The sequence below is a fragment of the Sorex araneus genome, chromosome 4 (assembly GCF_027595985.1).
Source record: "Sorex araneus isolate mSorAra2 chromosome 4, mSorAra2.pri, whole genome shotgun sequence".
Taxonomy (NCBI): Eukaryota; Metazoa; Chordata; class Mammalia; order Eulipotyphla; family Soricidae; genus Sorex; species Sorex araneus.
The window spans coordinates 163,010,810-163,034,957 of NC_073305.1; the positions used below are offsets into that span (position 1 = coordinate 163,010,810).

General features: G+C 38.5%; 1 protein-coding gene across 2 annotated transcripts in view; it reads right to left on the bottom strand.

Annotated features, from left to right (window-relative positions):
* The window catches only part of MAP3K5 (mitogen-activated protein kinase kinase kinase 5), a 251,880-nt gene that overhangs the window by 82,844 nt on the left and 144,888 nt on the right, over positions 1-24,148 (bottom strand). For both annotated transcript variants that reach the window (XM_055136320.1, XM_055136321.1), the window contains exons 11-13: positions 17,105-17,212; positions 4,977-5,026; positions 2,122-2,217 (exon numbers count right to left, since the gene is read on the bottom strand). In XM_055136320.1, coding sequence (XP_054992295.1) covers positions 2,122-2,217; positions 4,977-5,026; positions 17,105-17,212 — 254 coding nt within the window. The remainder of the gene's footprint in view (positions 1-2,121; positions 2,218-4,976; positions 5,027-17,104; positions 17,213-24,148) is intronic.

The window sequence follows — 24,148 nt, forward strand, 5'->3', positions numbered from 1 at the left end:
GACTTGTACAGTGTTTATCGCAGTAAACTCATGCATACCAGCTATTTTGCTATTACTAATATTACCCAAAATAGGATGTCTCTAAACTTAGGGTCAACCATCTTGTAGTATATTTGGCATGACTATATTTCATATTAATACGAAAGTTCCTAAATATTCTGTCTGAGTGCCTCATACTATATATATGATGTCTCATAAATAGTATGTGAAGTACTGAGGTGAATTAAGAGCAGCTTGTTTTTATTTTTGTTACTGAAGCCATCTATCTTTTGGTGAGAAAGATTTTCTTCAGGAAGTCATCCTGTGAAATACTGTTTTCCTAAAGACCATTTTGGAGTCAAGAAAAATCACAACACTAAGCAACTGACTTCCTCAGAAAAACTAGCTGTTTGATCTACTAAGAAGAAATGCTCATGTTTCACAGACAGTAAGAGAGGTAATATGAGGTGAGCAGGGGCTGGTGATATAGGCAAGTCTGCTGAGTACTGACAGTCCAAGGAAAGAACAGGTTATACTGCAACAAAAAAGTTTACCTTGCACAATTTTTGTCATCTCTGAACCTGTTTTTTACCAGTCCATACAACTATCCATACCTGTATCCATACACTCATCCACCTACCCATACACCTACCCATTCACTTACCATATATGCAATGTTGAGTGTCTACTAAGACAAAATCTGTTCTGATTGTTGGAAATATGACAATAAACAAAAAATATATCATTTTTGAGTACATGGTCTCCCATGCACTGCCAGGAGTATATGGGATACAGGGGATCAATTCCAGTCAGCTGCATAAAAGGTAAGTGCCTACTGTAATATCACTTCAGCCCCAGATCCACAATGTTTTGTGGAAATTAAATACCAGGATAAATGAAACCTTAAAGCAAGTTCAACCAAGAAGTGAAACACTTAAAAAATTCCACTCTTAAATGCAGGCTTTAAGACATGGGCTGAAGACTTCCATTGGTTTCTCACAAATATTTTCCCTATATGTACACCTCTAAGAAGAATATAACATCTACAGAGGAATGGAAGCACAGAGCAATGTAGGCACTTGGATTGTAGTAACATGTGCCTGGTTCAAATCCCAGACCTTATGTCTATTTCCTGTGAATGATTATAGACCAGTTACTCCAAGACTACTTTAGATATTAGGCCTTAGATAGCACTTAATAAATGTTACAATGATCATAAATTTAAGAGCCTTGAGAATTTATGTATAAGCAGAAAAAGAGGCCAGAGTACACAAGGAATTCTTTCTTTTTTTTTTTTTTGCTTTTTTTTGGGTCCCACCCGGCGATGCACAGGGGTTACTCCTGGCTTTGCACTCAGGAGTTACTCCTGGCGGTGCTCAGGGCACCATATGGGATGCTGGGGATCGAACCCGGGTCGGCCGCGTGCAAGGCAAACGCCCTACCCGCTGTGCTATCGCTCCAGCCCAAGGAATTCTTTCTTACTTTTAAGTCTTTTTACCTTACTTTTTTTGGAAGTATAACAGATTTTATTTGGAAGTCTTGGAAGTCTTGAGGGGATGGGAGAGAGGGAGAGGAGAGAGAAAAAGGGAGTGGGGGGAAGAGAGAGGAGAGAGAATATGAAGTGCTCAATAGAGAACAGGGGCTTCTCCAGAGTGGAGAGAGGGCCCCAGACTGCACCTCCACCAGAGTCCAATTCTTTTCCAGGGAAGAGAGGCCAGGCACTTTGTAAAGCTCACCAGCTTACTCTGAAATTAACCAGAGTTAAGACCAACAGATGTAAATACTGGTGAGATTACACAAAAGAATAATAGAATAAAAATTTTACAGATACTGGTGAGATTACAAAGAATAAATAAAAATTTTGATAATACTAAATTAAGTGAGTCTTTAAAAATGAGACATGCTATAATCAATTAACTGGTTAGTTTTGGTTAACCTTTTGCTTGTGAAATAAATTACTAAGTTTTGATGAAAGAGAACTCCCCAATTTTTCTGTTAAACATGCCATATAATTACAAAATATTAGCCAAAATTAAATATTGATATAACCAAGATTCTTCATATGCATTATGTGCTCACTCATTAATTAAAAATAATGATCAGGTAAGAACCATCTTTTCATACACAATGACTAATACGTACTTTTTACAATGAAGTTCTGTACAGAAATAGATCTGGAAGTCATCAGAATTGTGAAGCACATAAAGAAAGCAGCATCGCTCTTCAAACTTAGAAATACTGAAACAACCAGAAGAATTATTCAATGAAATATCAATACTTCTACAGATGTGCAATAACAGTATTTTTATATCCAATCCAACTATGATGTCAATGCATTTTTAATAAACAGCTCTACACCGTACTTTAAAAAGTGATATTACTGTACCAAGATATTAAAATAATTCAAGATTCTGAGAACTGTACTATTCATATCTGCAAACAGGACTAACCGGGGGTATTTTATGTATACCTGAGCTACTCCCCTTAGCCTGGATAGGGAGTTCTGTTCACTAAAGCCCTGCACTGTATGCTGGCAGAAAAACCATAAATTTCTTCTGGCTGCTTAACCTTGGTGACTATGATTTGATGAAAATCATACAACAACAAAATGCTTCCAAAGCTAAATAAGCAATTGTGGGGAAGCAGTACAAGTATGGCATTTGTTGAAGAAATTTTAGAGTAGGGCGGAATGTGGATTAACAGTTGGTTTGTTCTTAGCAAGTTGACTTTACTGAAACTGGAACACTTTTCAGTTTACCAGTCAGGCTGTGATGTTTTATGCCAGGACTGGCAAACATTTTCTCTAATAGTCCAGAAAGTAAATAGTTTAGGCTTTGCAAGCCAAATAACTAAAGTTTATTGTCAAAGCACAGCTTCAGACAATAATGAATGAACAAAACCATGTTACAATAAAACTTTATAAAAACAGGAATGGGCCAGATGTAGTACATAGGCTCTTGTTTGCCAATACTCTTTTATGCCTTTGCTTTTGCTGTTCCTTCAGTTTGGAAGCATATCACAGTTGACTTTTAAAGGAGATTCTAATTATTTTTTAAGGTCTAGGACCTCACCCTTTCTCCCTTTGCTACTTCTATCTCAAACAAAAAGACAGATTCTGAGGCTGAAACTATAGCACAGCGGGTAGGGTGTTTGCCTTGCACATGGCCGACCTGGGTTCGATTCCCAGCATTCCATAAGGCCCCCCGAGCAGCACCAGGAGTAATTCCTGAGTGCAGAGTCAGGAGTAACCCCTGTGCATCACCAGGTGTGACCCAAAAAGAAAAAAAAAAAGACTAATTCTAAGAACAAACTTCGGTAATTACACATCACAGTCTATTATCATCCATTGCTATATTCTTTTCCCACACTAGTCTAGGAGATCCTTAAGAGCAAAGTTCATATGTTAGTTATTTTTCATCCTTTAGCAGGAACTTTGTATTTGATAAGTACTCAAAATGTGCCCATTGACTAAGTGAGTTAAGTTTTGAGTTGATACGAAACTAACTGCTTGCTTAATTAGATTTTCTTTTAGTTTGCCATCTCTTTATAAAGGAGTAAATCAAGAAAAGCTAACTCTCTTTGAAGCCATAAACTGTAATTCATGTGTCCCAACATATAAACCAGTAGTCACTTATAAGCATTCTGTTTCTATCATAAATCACAACGAAGGTTATACAATGATGAAATACTTAAAGAAAATTAAGTCACTGGGAGATAGAGTGAAACTTATGTTTTCCTAAATGAATTGCTTTAGCAACAATAAATAATGAGCAACTTGCTGATCACTGGTTTTAAAAATTAAGTAGTAAAAGCGAAAATTTTCATTTGAGAAGCCATGTATTGGAAATACATATACTGAGTTAATCTATAATCCTGATAGTTAATGCTTGGATTGTTCATGAAGAAACAGGTGGCTTCACTAGGAAAACTCTATTGGTGACTCAGCTCTATTAGTTCATGCTCCAACAAAACCATCACTTTTATGCCAAAAGCTACAGGGTATTGCATAATCGATCTGCTGAAATTGGCCTGTGTTTTCCTATTTCTACAACTAGGGAAGTAAACAGTAGCAAACACAACTAATTCTGCTTGAAATTTCCAAGAGCTTTTTATGCAAACAAGTATGCATATACTTGCCCTATGGTTTTTAATTTTTTAACAAAATATTTTTTTCAGGAAAGATAAATGAAAATGAAACATTTTCTGAGTCACTGGTATTTTGATAGCAATGTCAGAACTAAGGTGAATCTCAAGAACACTTCAGAACTGACCTTAAGACCGTTCTTTTAATTTAATTTTAATTTATTTTGCCATCCCTGGCTGGGCTCAGGGCTTACTCCTGGTTCTGTGCTCAGGGATCACACCTGGTGAGAGTTGGTGATCATATGCAGTGCCAGGGATCAAACCCGGGTTGGCTGTGTAAAAGACGCACATCTAACGCACTACTTCTCTCTGGTCCAGGAAAAGACTTTTAAAAATGAGTTCTCTTTAGTTTTACCAAATAACGGGGCATAATGCAGTAGACAAAATTAGTGTCTTGTATCCATCTAGGGAAAGATAAACTGACAGGGAATTATTCATTACAAATATTTTCATAATGTAAGACTAAAGAAGGTTGAAAATTTTTATCAATAGAAAGACTGCATTCTGACATCACACCCATCAACAGTGTATCCATCTCCCATTCTTCCCTCTTGCTTCCAGCTCCCCAAACTCCATTGTGTGTGTCAGTTCCATCATTATGTTGCCTTTGGATCTTTGTTACTGCCTGGATGTGCATCATTAAGTTCCACATTTGAGAGAGACCAAATGCATATCTATCCCTTTCATTCTGAATAACTTCACTGAGCATGACATCCTCTAGCTCTATCCATGCATTATTTTGTTCTTTGTTAAGACTGCAGTTTTATCCTTAGCTGAAAATCCTCCTAAAAACATTTACACTTCAGCAAAACTGTCTGTCTTCTAAGCAAACAAAACATATCAAGAAAACTTACCTCACTCCCCTGACAGAAGCAGCACTAAAATTCCACTCATGTATACCTTTCTAGAACACAGAAAAACAATAGTAAAAAGCCATCCAGACGAAAACAATACAAGAATTGTTTCATTATTTTAAAATAATATTTTTTGGGTAGTTTTCCCTACTGTCACTCACAAATACAGTATCTGATAAGAAATGGAAATTTATTCTTAAGCCATGGTGTGATGTTTATGTATCCAACACTTTAATGAACCAACTTCTGAGACAATATAAAAGCAGTTCAGTCAGGGGCTGGAGCAATAGCACAGCGGGTAGGGCGTTTGCCTTGCACACAACCAACCTGGGTTCGATTCCCAGCATCCCATACAGTCCCCTGAGCACTTCCAGGAGTAATTCCTGAGTGCATGAGCCAGGAGTAACCCCTGTGCAACGCTGGGTGTAACCCAAATAGCAAAAAAAAAAAAAGGCAGTTCAGTCAGTTGCAAGCCTTAATTCCCATCAGATTAGCCTAATAAACTTTTGTATCAATTTGTAAGTAAAAAACTCAGTAACCAAGGTAATTTCATTATTATAGTTGAAAATATTTCTTATCTGAGAAATAAAAAACCCATTAATTTGATAAAATCTCTACCAGGCTTTGAAAATCATCATTGCTGACTTATCTTTCATTAAGTTTTCCAACTAAAACAGTGGTTCTAATTTTTTCAGAAAATAGCACAGGCAAGTAAATTTAAATATATTTATAATGTCCAGTCATAGCTCCAACATATAGTTGCCAATTTATGTAAAAGTCAACATAATACATAACAAAGACTAAAGTAAGTTTGATCTTCATTAGTATCTTGCAGAACCAAGATGAAATATACGAAATATATTTCCTAAGTGTATTCTTAAAGTGAAGTATTAAATTAGTATTAATATTATTCTCAAATAAATTACAAAATGAGTTTCATTTTCTATAGGAATGTATCTGAAAAATATACAGAATATAAATACTCTAATAGGAATAAAGTGGTTTATGTTTGCCAGGTGAAGCCAGTATTGTACAAGAAGTAGACAACTCAGACTACAATTTAATTCTCTAAATATAAGATGCAATGCAATTCAGAGACTGCTGGACTAGAGCTGTTACTGACTGGATTTCATGGAATGTCAAAAGACCTCGTGGCCACCCACCAACGAGATGGTCAGACTTCTTTGTCAAAATCCTGAATGAATGAATGATTTGAGGCTCTTCCTGTTCCTGGAGCGAGCAGATATCATTGGGCTACACTAGCACGAGACAGGGATGAATGGAGACGTTACTGGCGCCCGCTCGAGCAAATCGAAGATCAACAGGATGACAAGTGATACAAGTGAAATATAAGACAACTAGAAAAAAACAAACTTTGACCTACCCACTTAGAACAGTGCTAGAGGACTGAGATTATGGCTGAGCTACTGAAGGCCAGAAGGTTTGTGGCTCTAAGCTGCTCTAGAACTTAGCCACTCAGAAATTACAATTTATATCTACAGCCTGCATTTTTTTGCTAGAAAATGTAACTTAAAAATAGATTCTCACAGGTCAAAGAGTTAGTGCAGGAGGTAAGACACTTGCCTTGCAAGTGGTGGACTCTGGTTTGATCCAAGCACCACATATGGTTCCCCTTTAAGCATAGAGCCAAGTGTAAGTCTGAGGACAGCAGGGTATATTAAACACACACACACACAGACAAAAACAAATAAAAAAGGTTCTTTCAAGCTCCAAAGTCAATTTACTAAAAAAATTAGTTCAAATGTACATTAGTCAGGTCATAGGAACATGACCTGAATTTATTCAAAGCAAATACATGAAGCCCAGGGAAGGAAGACACCATAAAAAGTTACTCATAGAATGTGGCTCTCTTAACCAGAGTACAAAAGGAGCTAAATTAAAATAGCAGCCTGCAGCTTCAGCTGGTAATCTGGAAAGTTGCTTCTAAACCCCACTGTCCTCAAGTGACCTCCTAAATACATGTGACCCAAGAAGCTGCAGCTGTTACCTACACAGGACTCATAAAATGCAGTCTTAGCCTTAAAGGCTGAAATAAGCTGCTTTCTAAGGCTGTTTCCAGGACGTAGGGGCAGGGGAGACTGAGGACAGAGCTGGGAGGCAGGGCAGACTGCAAACCTGCAAGTAAACACAGCAACTGGCAAACACCAAGACAACATGGGTCAATCTTCTCCTGGTCCTATTCTGGGAGCGCCCGAGGAGAGATTCCCCAAATTGTCTAGGCTGGTTTTGTAGGAAAGGAATAGTGCATTTCCAGAATATTAGGTTCCTGAAAGGTTGCATGGGCTGCCAGGGAATATTCCATTTCAGCAGTGTAAAGCCCTGGACCTGAAATGGAAGAATCTGGAATAAGGAAGGCTCTGGGATCTGCCACACAGAGGCACTAGCGAGCTTAAAAAGTCCACCTGTAAGGCAAACCATCCTGGGGCCTGTCTGGGATTAAAGGGAAAGGCACAGCCTGTGCAGGGGTGACATGACAAACTGCCCTCCAAAAGCCTCAATTCACACTCAACCTAGTTTAATCTATAGATGCTAACTTTCTGAGAAGTTGTTAGCCCCAGATCCTAGATCCAGGTCCTGGCTAGGGCAAGAACAGGGACTAGCAGAGAATACTGATTAGATGGCAGGAGTTGTGCAGTGACAGACTCTTCTGGTTCCCTGTAGCACTGTATCACTGTCATCCATTGTTCATCAATTTGCTCAAGTGGGCACCAGTAACGTCTCCATTGTGAAACTTCTTGTTACTGTTTTTGGCATATTGACTATACCATGGGGAGGTTACCAGGCTCTGTCATGTGGGCGGGATACTCTCGGTAGCTTGCCGGGCTCTCTGAGAGGGACGGAGAATTGAACCCGGGTCAGCCGAATGCAAGGTAAACGCCCTACCTACTGTGCTATTGCTCCAGTTTTGGTTCCCTATGATAGTCAATTCCTTCTTGACTAACACAAAATGAATTCTGTCCCACGTTAGATGACAGTGTTTAGGAACAGTGAGATTAGCTAGTATAAATTGACCAGTGAAAGTCTATGTCCCTTGTTTAAGATTTAACTTTTGGTTAAATCTCTGTTAACAAAAATAAAAACCAAATAAATCTTTGGTTAACAAAGAAGAGGGTCAGATCTTCCTCCATCCTTTTTATGCTATGTGAGGTTATACTTGGAGCTTCCATGTGAGACCATGAGAGAAAAAAAAGACAAAAGAAGCCAGAACATACTTTTGATCCTGTTAAAGTCACTACAATTCCTCCTAGAAGGACCTCACCTCAGAAGTTCTTACAATGTGAAGCATTTCCCTAAATTTTAAGACATTTTAGTAAAGAGTTTTGCGGCTAAAAGCAACTTTGATAATTGAGAGCATCATGAATCATCAAAATCTAGAATCTGAGATAAGCATGTTCCCTGGTTTAGAGTGAGGAAGAAAAATTAGCCAGTTTGTAGTATTCTTCTGGGACCAGCTGCCAGAAACCTTTGACTGAGAGACACAATATAGGCTTAAACTTCAACTGAATAGGAGGGAAAATTGAAATATTGATTGAAATAACGTCTAAATCTCTCTCTAACCCCTCCTAAGATTTTTCTTTCAATTATACAAAAATGAAAGCAGACTTTCTTGAAGTATTCACTAAGTAAAAACTACCCGTTGACCAATGGGACGGCTATTAGGGGCAAGATGGCTCCATGCCAAAGTACCAGTATTCTACAATCAAAACTCAGATGTAATCCTGACCACTCTACTGAGCTACTCTAACCTCTGGCACTACAAAGTGATTTCTAGGCACACTATGGCCAGATACAGAAAGCTCTGTAACTGCCTTTAGTAGCTGCTCTGTAACTTCAAAAGATGTGAAAGCATTGCAGTCAGAAGAGCTACTTTTTCTTCCTCCACTGCCATCAAAGCAATGTAACTAGAGATTGGGGCCTATGGTATGGGGTGCACTGTAGGAAATACAGAGGCACCAATAACTTGATGGACGACTACCAGGGAGCACTACGATCAGACATGAATGCAACATCATCATCAATAGAGGGGAGGGAAAGGGGGCAAATGTGGGACACAATTATTGAAAGATTAGAATTTCTATTTGTTTTGACTTTGAATACAGAGTTCCTTAAATCTTGAAAATTGGCAGGATGGCCTTAAAGTTTTCAAGCTGTAATATAATATAGCATATACAGCTTATATAACTATTAGTTCATATTTTTAATGCAAATAGAGTGAATCAAACAAAATACATGATAGATGAAAACCAAGTGGCCTACTTTCAGAAATAAAGTTGAAAATGACATAAAAAATGCATTTCCTGTTGAACTGAACACCTATTAAACCTATTACTTATGTTATTTCATTATAGTTATTCCAGTTGCCTTAAACTAACATTATAATAAGTTATTTTTTTAATTTAAAAAATTATTAAAGCAGTTCACAATATCTGATTACATTTAATATTCAAACACCAGTGCCACCACCATTACACCTTCCCGCCACCATATCTTGGGTGTTTCCATCCTGAACTCCAATCCGTGCCCCAAATCAGAACTGAAATAATACAATATTTCCCTCTAAGGGTGGTTGCCTCCTACTTTGAATCCCATCAAATGTGGTTTGGTACTCTTGGAGTATGGGTAGGGTGTGTCCTATGAAGTTCTGGAGGTTTTCAGCTGCTGGGGCTGGGTCCTCTGGGGCAGGGAGAGGTCTCACCCACCCCACTCTGGGGCACTCCGAGTGAAACAGCCTGGAGCGGGGTCTGGCAGCATGGTTATAATGAGCAAATAACAGATATTTTTATTGCATATTTCATGCAAACTGTATAACTGCTTTGTTAAAGTAGAGAAAATGGAAGTGTCAGTGAACACATCATAGACAGACAGACTAGGGTTGGCAAAGTAACCAACAAATGCAGAATGATATTCGAAGTTAAATTTTTGGACAAGGAGAATATTTGGCACTAAAGAAAGATAATCGGGAGTAGAGATAATGCATGTGAATTTTTTTTTTAATTTTTGGTGGTGGTGGTGGTGGTGGGATCCCAAGCAGTGCTTCAAAGGCCCAGGGGTCCCATTCTCAAGCAACAGGGCCCTTGCGTTGAACTGGGCCCAGAGGATGCAATGCCGCTAGAGCTCTGCAGTGTGTAGATACTGGGCCACCTGGCAGTGCTGTGGGCCTTAAGAGCCACACCTGGTGGTGCTGGGGGACCTCCAGGGATGCACTTGGAGATACTCAGGGAAATATATGGTTTCAGGAATAGAACTTGGGTCAGGTGTGTGGTAGGCATGACTTAACTGTTGACTTAACAGACTCATGTCTTTGATTCTTACCAAAAAACAGTAAAAACAGAAGCTGACAACTCACAGCCTCAGTCTCTAATATGTCTTAACATACCTGTTTATATCCTATTATATATTTAAGCTAAGTAAAAGTTGTCCCTATAATGGACACAAAATATAAGAGAATCAATACAAAACTGACTTTACTAAACAAAGAACCTCTAGAAAGGAGAAAATAATGGCAATTTGCTGGGACTAAATCATTTCCCAAATATCTTTGGCTTACTTTGGCTTCTCTTCTGCCTTTCAAATTCTTCAGGTTCTCCATTCAATCTCCAGGATTTGCTAATCACTAATTCCTCTAGCCTCTGTTTCCAAGTGTCCTTGTATAACCTTGCTGTTTCTAGTCAAGTCTTTGAAAAATCTCTCCCAGATAATGTTCATGTCTCCAAATTTCTCAGCATTTGTATTTTAAATTGGACAACTGAGCTATGTCTGCTTGGAAAATGTATATTCAGATACTTTAAAAAAGTGTAAATATGTGAACAAGCCATAGGAAAAGTTAATATTTTATAAGTTGACTTTGCTGTATTTCATCCAAAAATACTGGAAAATACCAGACTTAACTTTAGCTCTCCTGCTTTTTCTCTCTCAACTCAAAATATGGGGCAGGGAAACTACTTTTTGTGACTTAACAGAAAGTAACTAGGTTATAAGACAAAGATAAGAAAAATAAACATATAATAAATGCTGTTAGTGGCCTGGAAAGATACCTCAAAAAGCTGGAGTGCAGGCTATATAAGCAACTGGCCTGAATTTGTTCCCAGGTACTGCATCATCCTCCTGATGCAGCTGAGAGCACTGAACTAGGGGTAACCCTTGCGTACTGCTGGGTATGACCCCAAAAGCAAAATAAATCTAAGTTGAAAAATAATTGATAGAAAACACAATGCCATGTACTTTGAAACAATGTTAAGGGGTCGGAGAGATAGTGTAGAGGTTAATACACTTACTTTGCACACAGCTAACTCTGTTTAGATCACTGGCACTGCATATGGTTCTCCCCTTCACCCTGAGCACTGCCAGGAATTGATCTCTGATCACATAGACAGGAGAAATTCCTGGGTACAGCAGGTTGGTCAACTCCCCCTTCCCCAAAACAAGACAATGTTAATAATATGAATACAGATAGTTGCAAAGTAATAAAAAATATGTTGTCTTGCCTTTGGCTCCTTGTACAGTGCTTCTAAAAGTTTTAAGAGGTCCTAAGTGGTAAGAACATTACAATTTCTTGTTCTATTGTTTTTCTTTGACCTCATCTCTGCCACAAGTCTTCCAACCATTGTAGCTTCCAAAGTGATAAAAGCACTAGGATATTGGGTAGAGAGTTAACTCAACAGGCCCAATACAAACTTTGCATACAGCAAGCCAGGACCCTGCCACCTAGGAGTAACACTTCCCTCTCTCCCCACTCTGCACCACTAGGCATGGCTCACAAACAAAAGAAAAACAAAATAAATAGGCATTTTGGGCAGGCTCCTATAGGGGTTGAAGAACAAACCAATATTAAAAGAAGTTAGAACTTTTAAGCCTCCTGATCCTCCACTTCTCCAAAGAGGGAAAAGGCTGAAATAGAGTTAATAACTCATTGGGTCTGTTTAAGGTAGCCTTAATATAATCCCAACAGCAGTTTCCTGGGAATGAAGAAGAGAAGAGGGAAACACACTCTCAACTCTGTATACTCCAAGACCTCATCCAATGTCTCTCTTCACCTGGCTGTTCATCTGTACCTTTTATATGTCTTTTAAAAGACTTGTAAGTTTAAGTGCTTCCCCAAATTCTGGGAGGGACATCCACAGAAAATTTGGCCCATAGGAGGAAGCCATTAAAGACTAGATTGAGCAGAAACACAGGTAACAACTGGGTTCTTAATAGGTGTCTGAATTGTACTGGGGGTGGGAGAATTCTGAGATAAAGTTTTTAATCTGTGGGATATGACAATATCTTTTGGTGGGGGATGTGATAATTGAGTCCAGCTGTACACTCCCAGCTGGTATCCCAGAAAACTGCTTTTGTGAAGAAAGCCTCTCCACATCTGTGATAATAAATGTCAGAAAAAAAGTGTTGTAGGTGAAAGAAAAGTATCATACAGGAAGAGAAAATCAAGGTTTACCCTTAATTTTTTTTTTCTTTTTGGGTCACACCCGGTGATGCACAGGGGTTACTCCTGGCTCTGCACTCAGGTATTACCCCTGGAAGTGCTCAGGGGACCATATGGGATACCGGGGATCAAACCCGGGTCAGCCACATGCAAGGCAAATGCTCTACCCGCTGTGCTATCACTCCGGCCCCTTTTTCTTTCTTTCTTTCTTTCTTTCTTTCTTTTTTTTTAACCTTAATTTTTTATTAGTTATTCTCAACTCTGGACAATCCCAGAATGATATGATTACTCTGGCTATAGATTGATGGTTCCAAAAACTGCATCTTGGGGTTCATACAAATTTGCTAGAGGAGCTCACAGAATTCAATAAAAGATTTTTACTTATTAAATTACTGCTTTATTATATAAAGATAAAACTCAGGAACAGCCAGATGGAAATGATGCACATGGCATACTATAGGGAAAGGATATAGAGCTTCCAGGATTTTGGATTCCCAGACCCTCCAAATACCTACATATTCACCAACCAAGGAGATCCTCAAACCCTGTCCTCTTAGGCTTTTAGGAAACTTCATTACCTAGCAATGATTAATGAAGTAGGTGGGGTGCTGGCAATGAGTTCTCAGAAAGTAATGAAAAAGGAATCCTTAGTTTCCCTTGCCAGCTGTTACAAGTGGCTTCATTTTAGCTGTCTCCATCACACGTCTGAAACATTCCCACAAATTCTTGGGCTCTTTCTGAGACAGAAAGTCTACAATTCCCCCAAACATAAATTCTGCTGCAAAACATGGGTTCACAGGAGACGAGACAAAGGGGCAATACCTGGGCACAGGATAGAATATATAACTTAAAGATTTTAAATCAACAGACAGTCCCCACCAGCCTATGTGGAAATGGGACATACTAATCTTAGCAACAAAAACAGGCCTAAATTAATAAGACATCTCTAGGAAATAAATGGAAATCCTCTGGTACTTTGACAAGAAACACAAAGACACAGTTTCCTCATAAAAACCCACGAAACAATTTCCTTCCTTGTAAAGTGCCTGCCATAGAGGTAGGTTAGCAGTGGGATGAAGTGGGAGTAAGAGGACCACCAGAATGTTCAGGAGCTGGAAAAATAGTACAGTGGTAGCATGCTTGCCTTGCACATAACTGACCCAGGTTTGATCCTCAGCACCACAACCAGTCCCCAGAAGAAATCCCTGCAAGAAGTGGTCCTTGACTACAGAGCCAGAAGTAAGTCCTGAGCACTGCCAGGTGTGTCTCCAAAATAAAAAAATAAAAAAAGATTCTTTTTTAATTTCAACATTCTTCTATGACCATACCCTGATTAACTATACAGAAAACCCAGGCCAAGGCAATTTGAAGGATATCTACATACAACTCTGTGCCTAAAGCCATTTAAGGTTTTCTCCCCTCTGAAGAAGCTCACAGTTACTTGAACATGTTTCTCTCTCTTTCCTTTCTCAAAATCTCTAAATACTACTTTACTTCATTTTTGTCTCCTCCTGAAATTATTTTCTGCAAGGGAAAGTGACAGATTGGTAAACAACTTTGGGCCTGTTGTAGTACAGCAGTTAGGGAACTTGCCTTGCATGCAGTCAATCCCAGGCTCAACTGCCTGCACCCCATATGGTCCTCTGAGCCTTGCCAGGAGTAATCTCTGAGCACAGAGGCAGGACTTAGACCTGAGCACTGTTGGGTGTGGCACCCCAAAGTAAAACAAGAACTTCTAACCTGTAAAGAACCTGGACAGAAATTTTCCTTTCCAGCAAAGAGCAGTCCCTCTTGCCTGCCTGAGTTCTACAACATCCCAATAAACTGGGTGGCAAGGAACATTTCCCACTATAGAGCTGATGAGATTAAGGTCTGTACTGCACAGGTGCTTAAGACAGACTTTCTTCTCCAGGTTCTTTCTTGTGTGACCAAGGTAGGTAGAGAGGCAAGTAGGAGACTCCACTCTTAAGGTTGCCACCTGTTTTCTTCCTACTTCACTTGAGTCACCTGCAACACAATCTTTGGCCATTGGTGATTGATTAGAAACACATGCTCTCTCCTCAATGTGGGGGAAAGGCAGGGGGAGGTGAGGTAAAGGTATGAAAATTATAACCCATAATTACTCGGGTAGGTTCCCTGGCCTCCATCCTTAGGAACTTCCCAAGACACCTCATTAAAAAAAATAACCTTTCTGGCTGTTAGCACTTAGGAAGTTCCTAGGTTTTTATGCACTCTGAACTAGAACCAACAAAAACTAATCAGGGTATAGACAATATCACAGTACCCTACATACTGTCAAGAACTTTCTAAAGGATTACTGCCATGTTACTATTGTTACAACATATTTATTATATGCTATATTGTTTAGACAATGTTTAGACAATGTTAAAACACATTAAGTGGCGCCTCATGGCCACAAATATCCTTCCATTCCCAGACCTAACCGGAAACAGGGAGTGCTTTCATTTTATTTGTTTGATGTACCCCTGGCTGTACATAGGGGTTACACCCCACATGATATGCAAGGGTGGTTCCAGAGGTGCTGGCCAGACCATGTGGTACTGAGGATTAAACTTGACCTTTTGAATGCAAAGCATGCTGCAGTCCAGCCCTTTTAACTAGCACTGTGGCCCTGAGTACTTTTGTATTTGCATGTTTTTGCTGTAATATTTGACATTGCTTCAGCTGCCATTGCTTCGGCTGCCAGGTCACTGCTCGGGGTGGGGAGGGAAACTCAACACATCCCCTCCGAGGGGCCCCGGTGAAGACAGCCAGGTGCAAGGGCAAGAGACTCTGACAAGTTCGGATGAGCCTCACGCATGAAGGAACCGGAAGAGGAATCCAGGTGTGCGGGACCCGGGGCTGAGGTCTCCATGCCTGCTCGGATAGGGACTGGACTTCTTCCGCCCAGATCCCCCATTTTCCAGTAGCTAGGCGGTCACACCCAGAAACTGCCCCCGGTGCTGTGTGATCTCATCAACAGCCGACATCCAGAGACTATAAAACCAAGCTTGGACATCTTATAGCCTAGTTCTCCCTCTCAGAGAACCTGGCAAGCTACCAAGAGTTTCCTGCCGCCTGGGAGAGCCTGGCAAGCTCCCTGTGGCGTATTCATATGCCAAAACCAGTAAAAATGATGGGTCTCATTCCTCTGACCATGAAAGAACCTCCAATGCAGCACTGTTGGGAAGGACAAGTAAAGAGAGGCTTCTAAAATCTCTGTGCTAGGACAAATGGAGATGTTACTGAGACTGCGCGAGAAAAATCAACAATCAACGGGATGATGATGATGATGATGATGATGATGATGATGATGATGATGATGATGATGCTAGAGTGTATGTAACACACTATCTTTTAAAAATTGCACTTATGTTTCACAACAACCTTTCTGATGGTTATTATTCCATTCTACAGATGAGAACACTGAGGCTTGAAGCAGTCATTGGCCCCAGAGCAGTGACAACATTTAAATCCATGTCTATTAACTCAAAGGCTGCATAGACACATAAAAAACTACAGACACACTGCCCCAGATGTACCACCTGCTTCCTTTATCTTTCTTCATTTAATATACTTTATTTATTTCTAATTATTTATCTTCCTGAGCAGACAGTAAGCATCATACAAGCATGCATATATTGACTAATCTAAAACCAGGAGTGTTAGTCCCAGAGTATGCCCTCAGTGAATATTTATTGAATGCACTGATAGTGTTTAAGGAACATTATAAGGGGTTTGGGAAAGCAATTATGAAAAATTCCTCAGAACAACTTGTCTCATTTCTGTGGTTCATCTTGTGTACTAGTCAAGTATACACAAGTTTCTATCTTTTTTCAAAAAGGGTATTTGCACATGCCTTGAAACTGATGAAATAAAGAAGTGGAGAGTGTTAGAAAAATGACTTCTATGAATAGAATAAGAATATTTGAGAAGCTTCTGAGGTGTATTAGTAACACGGGCTACCTTGTTTGTGCCGAGCCCTTTGAGTCAGTAACTAATCAGAGACTTAGCAGACAAATAATATTTTTATAAAAGCTAGATATAATGACAACTATAATCTTATCAGTGTAAAAGCTAGAGGTGTTATTATCCTGACAGGCTTCCAAGAATTAATACATACATCTGTAAAATCATATATTTTAAGTATTAGTTCCTAGCATATAATTTAGTTTACAGCAAGAATTTACAAAATAAATAATACAATTTCAAGTATTTGTTGGATAGCTATACAACTATAAAATCCAAATATTTCAATTATATTTTATCAAGCAAGCAAAATCTGTAATCCAAATTTAACAAAGCTTATATTATAGACTATACTTATGCCAAGGTAATAAATATGCATGAAGGTTAGTTCTTTTTTGTTGTTTCATTTGGGGCCCAAACCTGGCTGCCTAGGGCTTACTTAGTAAGTAAGGTGTGGCCTGGGCATAAAAACTGCCTGTGCTTGAAATTGTCTGCTGTCAGGGATCACTCCTGGCCTACTTGGGGAACCACATGGGGTGCTGGAAATTGAACCTGGGTTGGCTGTGTGTAAGGCAAGCATGCTACCTGCTGAACTATTGCTCTGGCCGTGGTAAATTCTTAGGTAGTGCAGTTATTTGCTGGAACATATAAATATAAAAACAGAAATAAAGTTCTTTATTTTCAGTGTTCTTGTATTAATAACCACAAAACTTACCTTGTCATCTGGGAGCACATGCCAAATAGATATTGTCTTTTCCTCAACTTCATTGTTGATTGATAAGTATGAAGGCTGATAGATTTTTGTTGGTTCTAATATTAATACCTTGAAGACATAAGACAAAAATAAAAGCAGTGTTACTGATTTAAGAATGAATCTATTTAGAGCTACTGTAAAAATAGAATTTATCTGGGAGGTTACTGGGTGAGAAATTGGGTTCACTGCTGATAAGTAAAACCACTTAAAGTTGTTAATATTCGTATGAATTATTTTGCACATTTGAATGGTATACAATAATTATAAGTTCCAAAATTTTATTGCCTTTTATTGATAAAATAGAAATAAATTTCTCAGTCTGTATTTTGATTCAGTCTATATTTTGATTTAGCTATCCCCAGGTAATCTAATATATAGTTTAAGTTCTAACTTTATCTTGAAAACAATGCATAAACTACTTATATAAATATGTGACAAAGAAAGAAACATACAACAAATAGTTCTGCAGACAGGAAAGAAGAGGAAAGATTCCATATATAGATGCCACATTCTTATTTTAGATTTCTGCTGCCACACTTTATCATAAAGATGTGGTAGTGTGAATGTCTGTGTAAATGAAATGAGATGTGATTTTAGTTCTTGAAAGAGCTTTATAAATAAACCAAAGAAACAGCATAGCTATATTAAATAATAAAAATGTTTCTGTACTGTTTTCAATATAAAATTGCTATATTCAGTAATGATATATATATATATATATATCATTACATATATATATAAAACCTTGTAAAAGGAAAAAGACAAATAAAATTTGTTCTTGTTTGGAGATATAAGAATGATGTATGATAAGTGAGATGAAAAATCCTACCAAAGCATATAAGTCATATGCTATACTTATAGTATTAATAAGGTATCATATTAGAAATAAATAAAATTAAAGTACCACACCTGATTTTAAAGATGCTATAGTGATCTATATGATCTATGTGTATAGATGCTTCTTAAAGGCACCTAAATAGCTCAAATTTTCTATGAAGACTTAAGCAGGATTTTTTTTTTTTAAAGATAATTCAATACTCCGGAGACACTTTAGTAGCTCCTTTATATACTACTGCTTAAAACTCAATAAAAATGTACTGGAAAATATTACAGTATGCTAGACATATGCCCAACCTGGGTTCAAGTCCTAAAACCACATGGTCTACTGAGCACTGCTAGGAGTAGTCCTTAAAGCAATACAGGGTGTGGTATAGAAGGCTCTCGGCCCCTCTGGAGTACCCTGGGTATCCCTGGACCCACAAGGGGTAATCAGCATTACATCCTCAGGTTCTTCAACTGAACTACTATTGAACTGACTGAGATTCCAGGTGGGGCTCCTGGACCTCCTGAGCACACTTAGAAATCCCCCCTTCAACCCCCCCCCACACAAAAAAAGCCAAGCACAAGTAAATGACCGTTTTTAAAAAATTAACTTGTCTTTCTTTCTTGTATATTTTTGCAGTGCCAGGGATCAAACCCAGAGTCTCACACAGACAAAGCATATGCTCTATCTCTGAGGCACCTCCCTAGCTCTACCTTTTATAACTAGATATGTATCAACCAAATTTGCCAAGAGTGGAAAAAAAACCCTTCAGAAGAATCCATCAACAGGAATCATATCTTCATTAAAGCTATGATATACACAAAAATCTGAAATACAGTCTGAGCAAGAACTTGGATTAGATACTTTACTCTGGCCCTTATGTTACAAATCCAATATATTAATTTTACAGTATATTTATCCTAACAGTGCTTTTTGTTCGTTTGCTTTTGGCTTTTGGGTCAATCCCAGCAGTACTTAGGAATTACTCCTAGCTATGTGGTCAGGGATCAGTCCTGGCAGGCTTGGGACTGTATGTGGTGCCAAAGATTGAACCAGGGTTGACGTATGCAAGGTAACTGCCTAGCTAATCTGGCCCCATCCTAGTATTTTGTTTTTGGGTCACATCCCACAGTGCTCAGGACTTACTCCTGACTCTGTTTTCAGGGATCACTTCTGGTGGACCTTTGGGCACCATATCAAGATGCCACAAATTGAATCTAGGTCAGCTGCAAGCAAGGAAAGTGCCTGAACTCCTCTACTATCTCCCAGCCTTATCCTAATAGTATTTTTAAGTTAAAGTACATAAAACTACCTAACAGCTGCATTGTATTCCATTGTGTAGATGTACCAGAGTTTCTTTAATCAGCTGTCTGTTTTCAGGCACTTGGGTTGTTTCCAGATTCTGGCTACTGTAAATAGTGCTACAATGAACATAGAAGTGCAGACTGCATTTCTGTTGTGTGTTTTGATGTCCCAAGATATATTCCCAGAAGTGGTATTGGTAAAGCCATAAAATTTGCTTATAAATGGATGGACATGGAGAGTATCATGCTGAGTGAAATGAGTCAGAAAGAAAGGGACAGATATAGAATGACTGCACTCATTTGTGGGATATATGTTTAAAAAAAAGCATAGTATGAGACTAATACCCAAGGACAGTAGAAAACAAAGGCAAGGAGGATTGGTCCTTGGTTGGAGCCTACCTCCAGTGCTGGGAGAGAGAGGGCAGGTGCGATAGAGAAGGAGCCACTATGACACTAATAGTTCTAATAGTTAGAAGTGACTGCTCTGGATAGGAGATGGCGTGCTGAAAGCGAGTAAAGGTCCAAACATATTCGTCTCTCTCAACAGATGTTGGCAGTACAGTACATAATACCCAAAACAGAGAGAGAAAGAAGAAAGTACCTGCAACAAAGGAGAGGAGGGAGGATGGGGGGCAGAGGGGGATACTAGGAACATTGGTGGTGGGAAATGTATACTGGTGGAGTGGGGGAAAAGTACATAAAACTAGAGAAAGGGGAACAGACAATGTCTAAAAGAATTCTTTGTCAGGCTCTAGTTATAAAAATAAGATAGAATTACTGTCACTGTTATCCCATTGCTCATTGATTTGCTCGAGCGGGCACCAGTAACATCTCCATTGTGAAACTTGTAGTTACTGTTTTTGGCATATCGAATACGCCACAGGTAGCTTGCCAGACTCTGCCGTGATTGCGGGAAACTTTTGGTAGCTTGCCGGGCTCTCCGAAAGGGGTGAAGGAATCAAACCCAGGTCGGCCACGTGCAAGGCAAATGAAGATAGAATATAACAAAAATAAATATATAATAAAAACAAAGGGAAACACATAAATTAGGAACATGCCAGGTGAATCAAGTCCAAAGTCCAACCAACACATACTTAGAGTGGTACTTGTTCATTGTTCACAGGAACAGTGGTTCAACCTTTACAGAAAGCGATATGGAGATTTCTCAAAAAAGTAAGAATAGAATTCCCATATACCTCAGGCATCTACTCCAAAACATTCATTTAAAATGATATATGCCTATGACAACTGTAGCACTTGGTATAATAGCTAGGATATGGAAAAAAGCCGACTTACGGATGAATAAATTTGTGGTATATTTACACAATAGAATACTATGCAGCTGATTAAAGGATGAAATCATGCTAGTTGCTGCCATGTAGATGAAACTAGAGGGTATCATGCTGAATGAAGTCAGAAGGAAAGGGATAGATCTCTTTTGTTGTAGAATACAAATAGACACAGTAGAGAAGCAACAAATGGCAAAAAGCAGAACTGAAGAGTTGATCCACAGAATTGAGTTTACTGGGCAGTGAATGGAGAAGTGGTGGAGGAAAGTGGGCACTTGGATGTGGTTTTGGAATGAATATGCGTGAAACTATTATTAACAATATTGTAAATCACAACAGCATCTCAACAAGATATAGTACATAAAGAAAGAAATTAGAAAATTCATGTTCCCTAATTCTGAGGACACACTATTAGAACTTTTCTTTTTAATATTTGAAGGTATTTATTTATCTTTTATCTTTTAAAAATTGTTCTTCCAAATATTTCCAAAGAAAAAAATTTGCTTTATGTGTTCCTATCTTGAGGATTAAAAATAAATGTAACTATCATTGATTAGTGATTGGTGAGGTTTCTAATCTGCCCCTGAAATGAGAAAAGGGATTTGCAAGCAGATATGGTGGTTGCAGAAAGAAAGAAAATACAAGGAAATGGAGGTAATTTTGCTTAAAAACCAATCATTCACAACTGAGAGCATACATACTCTTGGTTTTAGTTTCCATTCTTTTATTTTGGTCAATGAAACAATAACTACTAACTTCACATATGTTATGCAGGGAGAAAGACCAAGAAGTTAACTAGAGCTGTATGTCTAAACTCCGATAGAATCTGCATACCTATTTATCTTGCGTGATATTATTAGGTGATACTTAGGTTGATAGTCTCCTACTTTTCAGTGTAGGAACAAAAGAAAAAAAATACACATGAGATAAGGAAAAAGAACTGAACTCAACCCAAATAATAATAAATGATGGGATCACTCAAACCACTTTCCAGGGAAACATTTTTTGTTTTATTATCATATTACTATTTTGGCTTTTTGGGTCACACCTGAAGATACTCAGGGGTTACTCCTGGATCTACATTCAGGAATTACCCTGGTGGTTTTCGGGAGATCACATTGGATGCTGGAGATCAAACCAGGTCAGCCGCATGCGAGGCAAAACCCTATACACTGTACTATCACTCTAGTCCCTTTTCTGCTATATTTTATTAAAGACCATGGTTGATTTCTGGAGAAAGATGTACTGGTGAGATAAATGAGAACAATCAAATTGAATATTTTCTAATATAACACATGTTTTTACTTATTTCCACTTTAAAAGATAACTTTATTACCCCCCATCAAGATCAACAACCTAAGAGTGAGTTATAGAAGGCACTACTTGTACTTGATGAGTTTGTGAGTTATAGAGCATCACAGCATGAGAAATCTCTCTTTCTCTAAATGGGATGAGCATAGGATGCTGATTGGGGTGGAGGTGGTTTGAGCCACATCCAGTTGTGCTCAGGAATCATTTCTGGCAGGGCTCAGGAGATTATATGTGGGGCCTTAGACAGAACTTGGCTTAGCTGCATGCAAGGCAAAAGTCTTGCCCACTGTAAATGTTTTGTTGCTTTTAAAAATGCAGTTACAAAGTCCAGTTCCTTTCATTTTAAAAGTAGTCAGAAATCTAGATATCTATGAAAAATGTTTTTTCACTAGAATTTTAAATATAAAAATTTTATTGAAAGGGTAAAGAGAAAAGGCAAGATATTCAACAAGAATACTGGCTTCTCAAGAGAAAGGAGAGTCCTGTAAAGTAGAAGAAGGAATTGCATAGCTTAGGTTGGGATCTGGGCAGTTTGAATACAACTCCTTACAATATTTTTTAAAAAATTTATTTTCAAGTTGTAATATTTCCATATTTCACCCATTTTATCTATGTTTTCCTCTTTTTTTAAAAAAATTATATTTACTTGAAGTCCTTATCTGGTATTTCATATGTGAATCACCTCGGGGTCTGCTTCTCTTGACTATAACACTTCATTATCAGCCACTTTTCCCCCACATCTTTGTGATGTCTAGTGATTTCTGATTAACTCTTTGTAGAAGCTCTACATTTGCCTGGGGAGAGTTAGAGAAGAAAAGAAAGGAAGGGGTGGGGGAGAGGAAAGAAGGGTGCAGAGGGGAGAGGGCAAGGGCAGAGAACCACATCTCAAGTTGAGTTGCTCCCAAATCTCCAAGACAAAATGCACCCTTAGCGTTCCTCTTTTTAAGGAGGATGGACTTCCATGTGGTGTTCTGGAGGCCTCAGGGATCAATTCTTGGGTTCAACAATGCAGTGTTGGGGACCACCAGGGCATACATAGTGATTTTCAGTGACTATGCAGTACCAGGAATTGATCTCAGGTTTCTGACTGACAGGCATAACACTCCATATCTTTAAACTACTTCTCTGGATGTTTTAAAATTAAAGGATTAAAGAATATAGGAATAAAATAATCCAGAAAATCCCTACATGTCTACCACCCATCAGTACAAAGTATTAGTATGCTTCCATAGGCCCTTCCAGTTATTCCTGGCCAAAAAGGTCAGCAGGTTCAATACAATGCTGCTCAGACCTTACGATACCAGGAATACTCACCTATCCTTTTGGTGCTAAGGGCTTCTAGGATCAGAACCATGATGTGCAGGGACCTAACGAGCCACACCCAGTGATGTTCAGAGTGTGGAAGAAATCCGTAGGAGTGTGGAATGTGGGAATGAGAGCACTTACAATTCGAAGGAAAAGGGAAGTGGTTCTTCCTTGAACCAGACACCTGCAAGTCCCTGGGTAAGGGCCTTGTCAAACATTTAAAAGGGAAGGACTGTCCTTATCTGGTATAATTATACTTCCTGCTTCACTAACCTTGCTTGTTTAGAACTAAGATTATATAAATTGGTTGTCTTTTGTTTTGAGTTTGGATTTTGGATATGAATTCTCAGAGCCATTGTTTGAATCAAGTTGCCTTCTAAAAAAGTCCTTGTGCCTCAGACTCTTACTAGAACATCCTGCAATAAGAGGACCATGTAGTGCTGGGAACCTGGGTCTGGTGCTAAAGACATGAAATATTACAAATTTCAAGTCCTCCAACTATCTCTTATATCTCCAGTACCTCTTAATATTCTCTAATTTTATTTCTTACACTCATTCATTTATAAAAGACAGAGTAATTCATCTTAAGGTAATTTGAATTAACTCAAATAGTCAACATCTGTGATTTCCTTTCAGAGCCAATGTCTAGCTAAGCAAGTCAATAGTAAATTAAAGCCTCAACTCTACACTTCATTCCTCAGCGTACATTTTACACACAGAGCACCAGTTAAAAGCAAACTGCCAGCGTACTCTAGACCGCATTTTCCTAGGCTACACATTATCTAAGCTAAAAATTGAAATGAAGTGTTTAGTTTCGAAAAGCTTTCAACTAAGGATACTGCTGAGGCTTCTTCTGGAAATAGAGTAAAACGTGTTAACTTCAACAATGGGTTTAATTACATGGAACAGATGATCCTATCAAAAAAAACTAAAAAAAAAAAAAAAGGTTTTAAAAAAGGAATTCAGAGTTGCC